Source organism: Cottoperca gobio, chromosome 14 (assembly GCF_900634415.1).
Source record: "Cottoperca gobio chromosome 14, fCotGob3.1, whole genome shotgun sequence".
Taxonomy (NCBI): domain Eukaryota; kingdom Metazoa; phylum Chordata; class Actinopteri; order Perciformes; family Bovichtidae; genus Cottoperca; species Cottoperca gobio.
Window position 1 is genome coordinate 7,523,504 of NC_041368.1, and position 12,500 is coordinate 7,536,003.

Sequence of the window (12,500 nt, forward strand, 5' to 3'; positions counted from 1 at the left end):
TTAATCCAGTTAAAGCTACAATAACGTCAGCATGTCTGTAGCTATTTATTTTGATAGTGACAGTGAACAGAATTCACCATACATAGTAAACTAAAATAAGTTCACGGAGGTCAAAATTATATTTCTTCTATGTTTTTTGATGTTAGACAACAGTATTTAAAGTCCTTAAAGTATTTGAGGATTATCCCATAAACCTTTACTGTATGAATCACTGTATGAGACAGCAGCTTCCACAGTTTGATCTATGAAAACCCTGAGCACTGTAAAATGAACCAGCATTATTTATATGAAAAACATTGTAATTGAACTGGTGTTATAATTTAGGTTACTTAAATTTACTTTCCAAAGTTGCAGTTATCTGGAAAAAATAGATAATAAATCCTGTCAATCATCAGCATACTGTGTTTAGGATTACTATAAGATTAGTGACTTAGTCTCCCTCCAGTTTCTTCCAGAAATGACAGCCCAGTAGAGTTGTTTTTGCAGACTTTGTGCCTAAACGTGAACTCAGGATTGAAAGTATAACATTTACATTTAAACTTCGGCTTGTAAATTTTATCTCTGTCGGTATCTATTTTTAGATTTTTCTCCAAACATGGTTCATTCCAGGGAAGTTAAGATCGCAGTAATGTTTAAAATTTAAACTGGGAAAAAAGTATCTAATACTACAACAACTATAAAAAAAACATTGTTTGACTTTAACCAATGATGAATTTCAGAATGTCTTTAACATTTCACCTTCATTTTATTTTTATGTCAGGTATTAAATAATCCCAAACGTTGCCAAATAAAAGCTTGCAGCAGATAACTTGGGGTGTTTTTAAGAGACTTGAAAGCTGCATTTGGACTGGTATTACCACCACACAAGTATAATTAATGATTACATCTAAGAGCATCCTAAGTCATCAAAATGTGAAACTGAAGAGTGTTTTCCAAAATGTGTTTTTGTGCTTGTATAAGTTAGCATGTTGACATTATATACTGTGTGTTTATGTCCCCTGAATCTCTGGCAGCCACAGCAGCTCTGAGAGACAGCTCATGGCTCCTCTCAGTGCTGTCAAACGACGCCAGGCTCTTCGAGGTCCAACCTACATGTTCTCTGCTCCCTCAATCAGTCCATCAGAGGTTGAGCAGCGTTTCCTGGAGGCAGCTGAATACGGCAACATACCAGAGGTGCGGCGCATGCTGCTCCATGAACCCAATTTGAACGTCAACGCTATGGACTACATGGGCCAGAATGCATTGCAGCTGGCTGTAGCCAACGAACATCTGGAGGTGACGGAGCTGCTGCTGGGGAGGGCCGATTTGGCCAGAGTGGGTGACGCCCTCCTGTTAGCCATCAGTAAGATGTGTGCATTTGTGGATGTGTGTAAACAAAGGCCAAACGTACATTTAAAGGGTTAATCACACGTGGCAGAAAGCTGATACTGAAAAATGGGCTCAAAACATATAAAGATGTCCGGGAAGGTGACATTGCTGATTGTGCATCATGCTTTACAGTTTTAATTGAATTTATTTTTTAATGTGTCCAAATATCATAAAGCCTACGGGTAACATATTGAACTAGAGCTTTATGGCAGATAGTGGAAATCAGAAATAGAATTCACACAAGTGCGACCATATAGTAGCCCAATGAAAGTGAATAGCCTGATAATGGGAGCTTTGACTCAGTAAACCATCCTTGTTTAAAAAGTTTGATTATTTAGATACATGTTAGGTCAGATTTGACAGTTGTAAAACACTGTTTCTATATTCTAGTTGAAATAGCACAGAAATCAGGGTTAACAGTTACAAACATAAACTTCCAATTTATTTGGAAGTCTAAGTGGATACTGGGGTTTGCTTTTTAGTGAGTTTGGATTAAAGTTTCAAGGTTGTTACTTTACTTAAGGCTACTGCTTTATGTCAGCTCATCTCAACAAAAGATACAACTACATATCTTACAAATTAAAAACTACAATAGTACCGAAAACTAAGCCTGTCAAAGCAACCAGTTACCAAACCACACCAACAGTATGTGTGTGTGTGTGTGTGTGTGTGTGTGTGTGTGTGTGTGTGTGTGTGTGTGTGTGTGTGTGTGTGTTTGTGTGTTGCAGGTAAAGGTTATGTTCGTATCACAGAGGCCCTGTTATTTCACCCGGCGTTTAGAGATGCCCATCGTCTGACAGCGAGCCCTGCTCAAGCAGACATGTTGGATGACTTCTACGCTTACGATGAGGATGGGACGAGGTAAGGCAGTTACAAGGCATCATTAAAAAATGTTGTGCCCTCAGCAGTGCAACAGCAGCACTGGTGCAATAAATATCTACATTTCCTGACATGTGGGGCCTCCTGAAGGCCCCTGACTGTTTAAGGGGCTTGCTGCTGCGTGCGTCAGAGTCAGAGACTTACGTCCACAAACTTCCCGAAGTCTTCGCTCGTTGGCTGGAAAAAAAGTCCTGGCCAAGGAATAGTTTGACACATAACCCATTAAACAGGGATTTTTTATTTATAGACTTTGGTTCTGGTATGAATTAAACCAACAAGATGTAACGTGTTAAGCCGCGCTCAGACTACAGGAGGTTTGGGCCAATTTATGCCCGATGCACCCCTCCCAACAATCGTAAGAGAACTCCTCAGTTGTTCTAACGTTACCTAGCATGGTACAGTTGACATATATTAAAACTGACCTCACCTCTAGTTCTCACTCAACAATAGACAACCCGTGTTTCCTCTTCTGCTTTTGTTTTTTCTCACTGCAAAGCATTACTTCAGCAAGTTGTTGCACCACGTCAGTGTTAATGTTATTTTCATCTGCTTCTCCATGAGAACACAGGAGGTGGTGCATTGCTCCCTCTGGCACGATAATATCAAGAGTGTATGATGCGCCATTATTATAAAATCTTGTGGTGTGTGCATGTTTGAGATTAGAGAGAAGAACGTCTGTGAAGTTTCTCCTCCGATTTTAAAATCGGTTAGGATTTCAAAACTCCTGTTGTCTGATTAGCTAATTAGCTTTAGAGCTGCTGTATGGAAGATGTTATAACCTTTGGACTAGGGATGCATATATACCGGCAGGCCTATCGGATTGGTACTTGGTATCGGCCGAAAACCAAAGGCCAGTTATCCTGTATTGAACAGAGCCAGCTCATTTCCCCCCATTTCCATTCATTGTGCTATGTTAGCCAGCGCTGGTGGTAGCTTCATATTTACTGCACAGAAATAAGAGTGATATCAATCAATTGGCAAGAAAACAATTTTGTGTATTTCCAAAAATGTTAAACTTTTCCTTAGACAAGCACATGCAGAAATATCCGATCTTAGTAAAATAAAAAAGAAACATGTAAGGAGGAGGCAAACATCTGGTGAATGAGCTAGTGATGGTGACACATGAATAACAACAGCTAATGCAATAGGACCAAATGTATGGTCTTTATGTTTTTGACCCCACAGGTTCTCTCATGACGTTACTCCAGTGATCCTTGCAGCGCACTGCCAGGAGTACGAGATAGTTCACACCCTGCTGAGTAAAGGAGCTCACATCGATCATCCTCACGATTACTTCTGCGGCTGCGACTCCTGTAACTACCAGCAGCAGTTTGACTCCTTCAGCCACTCGCGATCAAGGATCAACGCCTACAGAGGACTCGCCAGTCCTGCTTACCTCTCCCTGTCCAATGAGGACCCGGTGCTGGCAGCTCTGGAGCTCAGCAGCGAACTGGCCATGCTGGCTAATATTGAGAAAGAATTTAAGGTACAAATAAAGACCTGTTGTGCACATCCGGTCATTGCTTCTTTAAACAGGCCCTGAAAACCAGCTCATTGTCAAGAACTCAAAAACTATATCAGCCCTAACCCTAACCCTAACCCTAACCCTAACCCTAACCCTAACCCATTTAATGAGCCCTTAGAGAAGAAGCAGAAACAGACGGGGGTCTAGATCTTGTAGTCACTGTTGACATTGTTGGTCTGACACACACATATAATAATTATAATCATTTCTGGCTTTACAGTAGCACGGTGTACTACAGCTACTGCACAATTCAAATATGCTGCTTACACAAATTAATCATGTACTCAATTTTCTTGGTATATAGTCAACTTTACTTTATGTCTCACTATAATAACTTTAAGCAAGTTTTATCTTAAAATGATGACCATATTTTCCTTAACTGGAAACACATTTTCTATATAATCCTGGCTCATATTTTGCTTTTTTATTGGTAGGATGCTGTCAGAGGGTTTGGACTACCCCCGCATTAGACTATAACTCCTGCAATACATCTCAAATGTTTCACTCACTGAAGCACAATTTTCCTCTTTATGTTGGTAGAACGACTACTGCTGTCTGTCAAGCCAGTGTAAGGACTATGTGGTGGGCCTTCTGGATCTGTGCCGCAGCACGGAGGAGGTGGAGGCTATACTGAGTGGAGAAACTGACTCTGAAGACAGCTATGATCTACCAGGTCGCCCCTCCCTCACACGGCTCAAATTAGCCATCAAATATGAACTCAAAAAGGTTAGTATGGTCATAAACAGGAGATGACACAAAGGTGAGAAAAAAAAGATGTTTATGAAATGTGAAAAATGATTTTGCGAATCCTCCCCGTGTTTCGAATCTAACAGTTGTAACATTTATAACAAATTGAATATCTTTGGGTTTTGCCTTGGGGTCTTTAATTAATTGATAATGACACCAGTTTGCATCATGAGGGTTCTTTCACAGATTGCTTTTTTGGCCCATTCCTCTTTTAATGAAAGGATCAAATTAGAGCTCAGGCAGCAGACCATTTAATGTCTCACTTAGAAGCAATACACATTTTGGATTAAAACCCTTTGTATCCCTGTTTCCCACTCTCTAATGTCTATGCCCTTCAGTTTGTGGCTCATCCTAACTGCCAGCAGCAGCTGCTGAGTATCTGGTATGAGAATCTGCCCGGTCTGAGACAACAAACCACTGCTATCAAACTGCTGGTGGTGCTGGCCGTGGCTTTAGGACTGCCTGGATTGGCTGTGGCTTACTTGATTGCTCCGTGCAGCAGAGTATGTAACATTTATGCTAAGAAATGTCACATGACTTCCGAAATACTAGACATCTAATTCCCTGCAGGACGTTTTCTCTCATCCTCGTATTCTTTAATTTCTCTCTCTCAGGTGGGGAAAGTGATGCGAAGCCCCTTCATGAAGTTTGTGGCCCATGCCTCATCCTTCACAATCTTTCTGGGTCTTCTGATCATGAATGCTGCTGATCGTTTTGCAGGCACCACCCTTCTGCCAAACATGACCCACCATCATCTCCCAGGGGGACTCAAACTGAACTCCGACCCGCTGCTGCTCTACCGCATGACCACAACACCCTTCACATGGATGGAGATACTCATCATTTCATGGGTCATGGGTGAGATGATTAGAAAATCATGATGGAGGAAAGTTGTGTATCCTCCTAACTTAACATACATAACTCAAGTTAGGTAGAAAATATACTTATTTAATCCCAAACCATGAAGTAGTGTTGTTGCCTAAACCTAACCAGTTTTATTTCAATTCACAACCCTCAACGATATTACAATTTTAAAGCTACGTAATCTGGGTGAAAATATGTTTCCCCTCGAAACGTAATTGAGGATGCTGTTTTGTTGTATGTGAACGTAATTTTTATGAGGCAGGGTTGTATCACATCATGTGACTTGTGCCGCTGTAGGTATGATCTGGGCTGAGGTGAAGGAGATCTGGAGTCAAGGCCCGGGGGAGTACCTGGTTGAACCGTGGAACTTCCTGGACTTTGGGATGCTGGCGATCTTCCTTGGCTCCTTCGGCTGCCGCTTCTCCATCCTGAGACACGCTGACTTAGCCCAGACCTATGTACACACACACTACACGACACTGATTAATGTCACACTGCCCCCCGAGATACACTACTTTACACTGGGTGAGCATGCTCAGACCGCCATCATTTACTTAATGTACAAACAGATGCAGTGAGTTAGCATGAGGCGGTACATATAGAAGCAGAGATGACGTGTGTTGGCGTCGGACTCTGAACACCAGTCTGTCTGCGTGAATTTCCCTGTTTTTATTGGGAACAAGCAAGATAAACCAGGAGACCAATTTTGGATTAATCAAATTTACAAAAATAGCTTTTTTAAAGGCAAATCTGAGTGGTTATCTTAGTGGTTCCCAACATTTGTGGCTTGCTATTCCTTAAAATACACATCGTTTACTTGTCACAGATTGCAAATGTTTAGTTGATATTGGTTGGAGGCCAGAAGATGTAAAAGTTTATACAAGAAAGATTATAGAAATGCCCCTATCCCTATAATCACAATATGTTTAGATCAAGTGGTTGTTACACACATGCTCTGTGAATGTCTTAATAAACTTGCCTTTCAAAAAGTAGTGAACAAAGGTTAGTCAGAGTAGAATTACAAAAATTCACTGATTCTGTTTTTTGCAGCACGTATCTACTGGTTGCCGTCAGATCCCCAGTTGGTATCGGAGGGCCTGTACGCGGTGGCCGTGGTGCTGAGCTTCTCTCGGATCGCTTACATCCTCCCAGCCAACGAGAGCTTCGGTCCACTGCAGATCTCTCTAGGGAGGACTGTCAAGGACATCTTCAAGTTCATGGTCATCTTCCTCTTGGTCTTTCTGGCGTTCATGATCGGCATGTTCAACCTGTACTCTTATTACCTGGGGGCGAAGCAGAATGATGCCTTCACCACGTGAGAGACATCTGCATTTGTTTGCACATGCTTTTAGAGTTTTCTACCTTCCAGCAGCTTTGTATTTAACATTCATTGTTTTAGCTATAGAAATCAGCTTGCATGGACCGAAAGAGATTCAGAGCCTAATCCATTATTTGAGCATTTTGTTGTTGTCTTGATCAAAGGTGGATCTTTGGAAACATGGATGTCATAAAAGCATAATGCACATTCTAATAATCACCTACATTGGAAAAAGTTACACTCTGCCATTCAAATCATGGATAAAAGAGCATATTTGAGTAAATACACTGACAAAGAGTGCTTCCCAACATGTTTTGGCTTGTCACCCTTTAAACTGTCTACTTGGGACTTCTTGTCACAGGTTATGGCCTTAGTGTGGACACAAGCTGTTGGCAGTGCAACCAAAAAGTGATTTATCTTTCTCTGATTATTATAATTATTATTTTTGACGCTAGAAGAGGTTGTAACATAGCCTGTATTTCAGCATAAGAGCAGAATAGTCAGAAATACATATCCCTTTAATTAGATTGTGTCCCCTCAGTTTGATCTTGGGACCCATAATGGGGGACCTCACCCCCTGGTTGGGAACCACGTCTTTACAAATGCTTGCTGCCAGTTATAATAAAAGAAAATTGTAAAAATGACCTTTAAACCTTTCTTCCGTTCTCACAGAGCATCTCAGAATTTTATCAGAACATCTCCGATCTGATGATTAATAGTTTGTTTAACTTTAAAAATAACTCATTTCCCTCCACTTCCTTGTCTGTGCGTGTGTCTAGCCTGGAGGAGAGTTTCAAGACCTTGTTCTGGGCTATTTTTGGACTGTCTGAGGTCAAGTCTGTCGTGATCAATAACGGGCACAAATTCATCGAGAACATTGGTTACGTGCTGTATGGGGTTTACAACGTTACCATGGTGATAGTGCTGCTCAACATGCTCATCGCCATGATTAACAGCTCCTTCCAGGAGATTGAGGTTCGTCATGAAAATACTAAATCATCAAATGATTCAGATACAAGCTCACAAATATGGGTAGTGCCCTGAGAAAGCATTTCCTGCCTTCACATGTAACACATATTCTTATGAGATAAAAAGATTTTTATCTCATAAGATTTCTGTTTTTGGCAGCAGAGGAAAAGATTTTTGTAGTTTACCAGTATAAATTGAGATAAACGACAATACTCTAGTTTAGGCTTGATTTAAGATTTAGATTGAGGTATGTACTCCAAGCAAGAATCTTGAGTAAAAATGGTCCTTATTGTATGTACAAAATCTACCTACAGGACATGTTTTATCTATAAAAACCCTAACATATACAACTCAATTGGCTTTTCATTTTAATTGGCTAGTGCAGTAAATGCTTTTTTAATTGTTTTTGTTGCAGATAAAATGTGTGAAATTTCTTTTCTTACTTGAAAATGACTTGAAATGTCCTGTTTTGCTATTAGATTAAAAAAGATTGATACTCACATTAATCGCCTTCTGGCTATAGCTTCATATTAACCGTACAAACGCACAGAGTGATATCAATCCCGTCATCAAAGTCTCTGCAAGAAAGTGAATAAGTGTATTTCTAAAACGTCAGTTTCCTTTTCAAACTGAAGTAGCTATATGGTGATGTTGTGTTTTTCCTCCTGTCTTCCCTTTGTTTCCCTCTTATCTTCAGGATGATGCTGATGTTGAGTGGAAGTTTGCTCGGGCCAAACTCTGGTTTTCCTACTTTGAGGAGGGAAGGACGCTCCCTGTGCCCTTTAACCTGGTTCCCAGTCCAAAATCTATGCTGGGACTGGCTACAGCCATCAAGTCCCTGCTCCTGCCGCTCCTGCAGTATGTGACAGGACACAGTGAGGAGAAAACTGAGACACAGCTCAACCAGGTACCACACAATATGGACGTGTATATACACACAACATTTGTACAGTAGTAATCACAAAAGCTTTAACTATAAAGGCAGAGCCTGAGCACCTCCATGTGGTTTCACAGCTGCACCACAGGCTCCCCCTCAGACCTGAATACAAGTTTAACCTGAGAAACGTCTCAATTAAGTTAATTTCAGCTTAATTTTCCAGCTCGGCGTAGGCAAAAATTCAGGATTTGATGCTTCCACCAGCTCATCCAGATATCAGGTATGTACTTCTGTATCTCACAACATATATGTGACAGCAGTAGCCACTGGTTCTTCTGCAGAATTAGATTTCATACACAAAGTAAATGAAAAGCTCATAAAATATGATACATTGATAAACTATAACTACCCACCAGTAAACTACAAGTTACATTTACAAAAGGATGTCTTGCATTAATTTAGCAATACAATAACTTTCCGAAATAATGAGTACTTCTGGATCTTAAACTCTTTATCTAAATAAGAATTTGAATGTGGGAACATCTAACTATTTCCTATTATAGTATTATTAATTCTACCTGGTCAAAGAATTTGAGAACTTTTTCCATCTCTGGTTGTAGAAGATCATGAAGCGACTGATAAAGCGTTACATCATTAAAGCCCAAGCAGACAAAGAGAGTGACGAGATCACTGAAGGTAAAATCATGACACTGATGCTGAAACTATATATAAAGCTACTCTAGTCAAATCTATTGTATTTTTTCTCAGATCTTTTGTCCATTTTTAAAAAAGAAACTTCTCCTCTATGTCATGGTGTGTGTTTTTCTTCAGGTGAGCTGAAAGAGATTAAGCAGGACATCTCCAGTCTGCGATATGAGCTTCTGGAGGAGAAATCTCAGAACACGGAGACACTGGAGGGACTGCTGCGGAGGCTGGGAGAGATCAGCACACCTTCAGCCGCCACACCAGTCACCCCGACAGTACATAAAACTGCACAGTTCAAAGAGTATTAAATGCCTGTTCTCCATCATTGATTGTAGATACAGTACAAAAGTGTTAAATGTTGATATGATAAAATAGGAATGTATGTATGTGAATATAAAATTAAAATGTAGCTTGTGGATTGCATGATTATGAGTCATTTATATGTTTATAATGCACACAAAGTACAGTTGTAGGGAGCACATCTCTTAAAGCGAACATTATGACACCAACATTCGCACACATGCACATTTAAAACATTGAGTGATACGAGTACATAAAATGTGCAGATCATTTTTCTTTTACCTGCAATTAAAAGTACAAAAAAGTCACCATCTTGTCAAAACTTACAGAGTGCGAACGGTCATAATTGGAATAAAAACATTGATTAAATAATTCAAGTTTGTTTTGCACAGATATCTCTAATGAAAACTGAAAAACATTTTTTGAGGAAAATGCATAATAAACACACTAAATAGTAATAAACTACAAACTAATAAATCTACAAATACAAACTGGCATTTTTTAGGTAAAGTATTTGTCTTTTATTTTGACAGCATGAAGAATGACACGCAGTAGAAGAAATGTCAGGATTTAGTCGTAAACAAGTTCATACTGTTTTAGGCACTGAGGTGAGAACAAATGATTGAAGGACACACAGCGATAACATTAATATGATCATTTACACAACAATTACCAGGATTGATAGAAAAATACTGTTTCTACGTACGTACCTTACAGACACATTTCGTGTATGTAGTGTTAAACGCGAACATATAAGAGGTCACGTTGATTAAGCGACACTGTCATGTATGAAGGGAGGAAAAGTCAGATTTTACCATCGACTGTATTATAAAATGGTTAATAACACCTAACATGGTTCACATACAGTAGTCAGATATACATTCAGTACATGCATCATTCATATCCAGCACAGTAGTTCAGTAACAGTCACAGTTACATGATGAATATATTATATCTTTAATCAGCAGCACAGAGTATTACTGCATTAGATCGTTATTCGGTGATGTGCTGATGACATCATCAGGTCTGTCACATGTACGTGATGTAGTTATCAGGTATGAGGCCTGTTCTGCCTTTGTAAGTCGCCTGAAGCCAACCTGGTTCCACAGACGGGTACACTGCAGACACAAACAAGACAAAGGCTTTTATTTTCTAAACAAATGTGAGACTTGAGTTTAATGAGTTTCCTGCTGGTTAGGTTAGGATAGCACAGATGATCAGAATACCTGAACAAAACTATTGACCCGTGCACCGCCAGACGCCGTCGTTCTATGTACGCCTACTTTTACTCACTGGATCAAAGACGTACTGTACTTTCTTAAGTTGGAGAAAATAAAATACTCATTGGGGGCTCCTCAAAGACTCTTAATAAAATATTGAATCCCTTTCAATACAATTAGCCGCTGATCCGTGAAAAGGAAAAAGTCCGATTTAGATATGCTCGCTGAATGCAGCTCTCGCCACAAGTTGTACGTTTTTGTTTGTTTTTTACAAAAAGATATCTGATTGCCTAATAGCTTGTTTCCCTTTTGCTTTATCTTTAATTAATTATTATATTTTAATGTTTTTTTTAACACAAAAATAAAGTGCGTTGTTCTTTTTTTTATTATCACTATCGCTTTTTCTTGTCTTTTTGTGTAAATAATATGTCACTGAATAAATCGTACAGTATCGTACCACTTGTTAAAAATCACAATAAACAAAGTAAAAAAAATAAAAAGCTAGATAGCACAGATTTACAGTGATCGGTACGCTGCCAAGGTGAACAACCTACTTTACTGCTGGATCATTAATATAAAGACATGTTGAGCAGCCAAGCATTATTCAGACTTAACCTTTATATTCAATTCTAATCCAGATCATGAAGTTTCCAAACATAAAAAATATATCACAATGAATTACAGGAAATGTGTTGAAATAAAGCCAGAGAAAATGAACACAAAGCCCTTTTGTATTGATTTTGTGATGATAATCCTTGGAACATGTGTATTAACATTTGAGTTACATTATTATAAAGTGGGTAAAGATGCTCTATTAAAGATCCCGCAGGAAATGAAACCTGTGAATGGTTTTCTTACCATTTGAGAACAGTGCCCCCTGTGGGAAACTGAGCTCATGGCTGTGCTCTGCCTCACAGGAGTAAAGAGCTTTTGCATCCCTAGGAGAGAAAAAATGTAATCAGTTAAAAGTGAGATTAAGGAAGTGATTTATATATTATATAGAGATTTCAGACTTCAATGATATGATACAAAATACTGACAGCTTCGAGACTAAAAAGGTTGTTCCACAAACAGCCTCGAAACCAACATACCTTCCTGAGGAACAAATGTCTAATGCTGAGGAGAATACTGAACTCTCACGCTGCGGTAGTCTGACTGATAATCTGTAACACACAAACACAAAATTCGAAATTCTGAGATCTTCCCCAGTTGTTACTGAGAGAGTGAGCCACTCTCAGCATCTAAAAACACAACAGCTAAACAGTTTACTTAACAAATAATACAGGCGGCCAATCAGAAACAAACTATCATTCCTCAAATCAAAAATCATAAATCACAAGTCAACCATTGCAATTCACAGGGATGATTTATGTTAGAAAGATTACGTCAGTTGAAATGATTTAGTCAAATGTTTTGATTTTTTAAAGTTTAAAAATGTGACCTTTTCTTAAAAATTGTTTAATAGTAACATTCATACTGCCAGCATGTGTCATACCACAAGGTTTCCGCAGACCGGATGAGTGGTGCACATTAGCATATGTTCTTAATTCTCCTGGGCAAAACTATCCATGGACTGGGATCTATCTTTTTATCTGTAATCTGTCTTTTCCTTCTTTGAGAGCACGGGCCAAAGGATGAAGATAAATTGGAATATAATCAGAGCAGCTTAATATCTGCGATATAAAACCAATTTTACAGACACTCACACTGATCCGGGCCTCTGGTAGC

General features: G+C 39.2%; 2 protein-coding genes across 3 annotated transcripts in view; one reads left to right on the top strand and one right to left on the bottom strand.

Moving 5' to 3' along the window:
* trpc6a (transient receptor potential cation channel, subfamily C, member 6a) overlaps nt 1-9,664 on the top strand; it is a 10,256-nt gene extending 592 nt beyond the window's left edge. The window contains exons 2-14 of one of the 2 annotated variants that reach the window (XM_029448135.1): nt 1,014-1,342; nt 2,097-2,229; nt 3,433-3,733; nt 4,313-4,498; nt 4,858-5,022; nt 5,134-5,377; nt 5,681-5,908; nt 6,434-6,698; nt 7,481-7,676; nt 8,368-8,577; nt 8,771-8,827; nt 9,168-9,243; nt 9,379-9,664. In XM_029448135.1, coding sequence (XP_029303995.1) covers nt 1,014-1,342; nt 2,097-2,229; nt 3,433-3,733; nt 4,313-4,498; nt 4,858-5,022; nt 5,134-5,377; nt 5,681-5,908; nt 6,434-6,698; nt 7,481-7,676; nt 8,368-8,577; nt 8,771-8,827; nt 9,168-9,243; nt 9,379-9,560 — 2,572 coding nt within the window. In that variant the 3' untranslated portion in view covers nt 9,561-9,664. The remainder of the gene's footprint in view (nt 1-1,013; nt 1,343-2,096; nt 2,230-3,432; nt 3,734-4,312; nt 4,499-4,857; nt 5,023-5,133; nt 5,378-5,680; nt 5,909-6,433; nt 6,699-7,480; nt 7,677-8,367; nt 8,578-8,770; nt 8,828-9,167; nt 9,244-9,378) is intronic. The other variant, XM_029448136.1, reaches the window with a different exon arrangement.
* Nucleotides 9,628-12,500, bottom strand: part of arhgap42a (Rho GTPase activating protein 42a) — a 17,580-nt gene continuing 14,707 nt past the window's right edge. The window contains exons 21-24 of the mRNA XM_029448134.1: nt 12,479-12,500; nt 11,864-11,935; nt 11,631-11,710; nt 9,628-10,670 (exon numbers count right to left, since the gene is read on the bottom strand). The exon at nt 12,479-12,500 is cut by the window's right edge and continues 141 nt beyond it. Of these exons, the coding sequence (XP_029303994.1) occupies nt 10,582-10,670; nt 11,631-11,710; nt 11,864-11,935; nt 12,479-12,500 (263 nt within the window). The 3' untranslated portion in view covers nt 9,628-10,581. The remainder of the gene's footprint in view (nt 10,671-11,630; nt 11,711-11,863; nt 11,936-12,478) is intronic.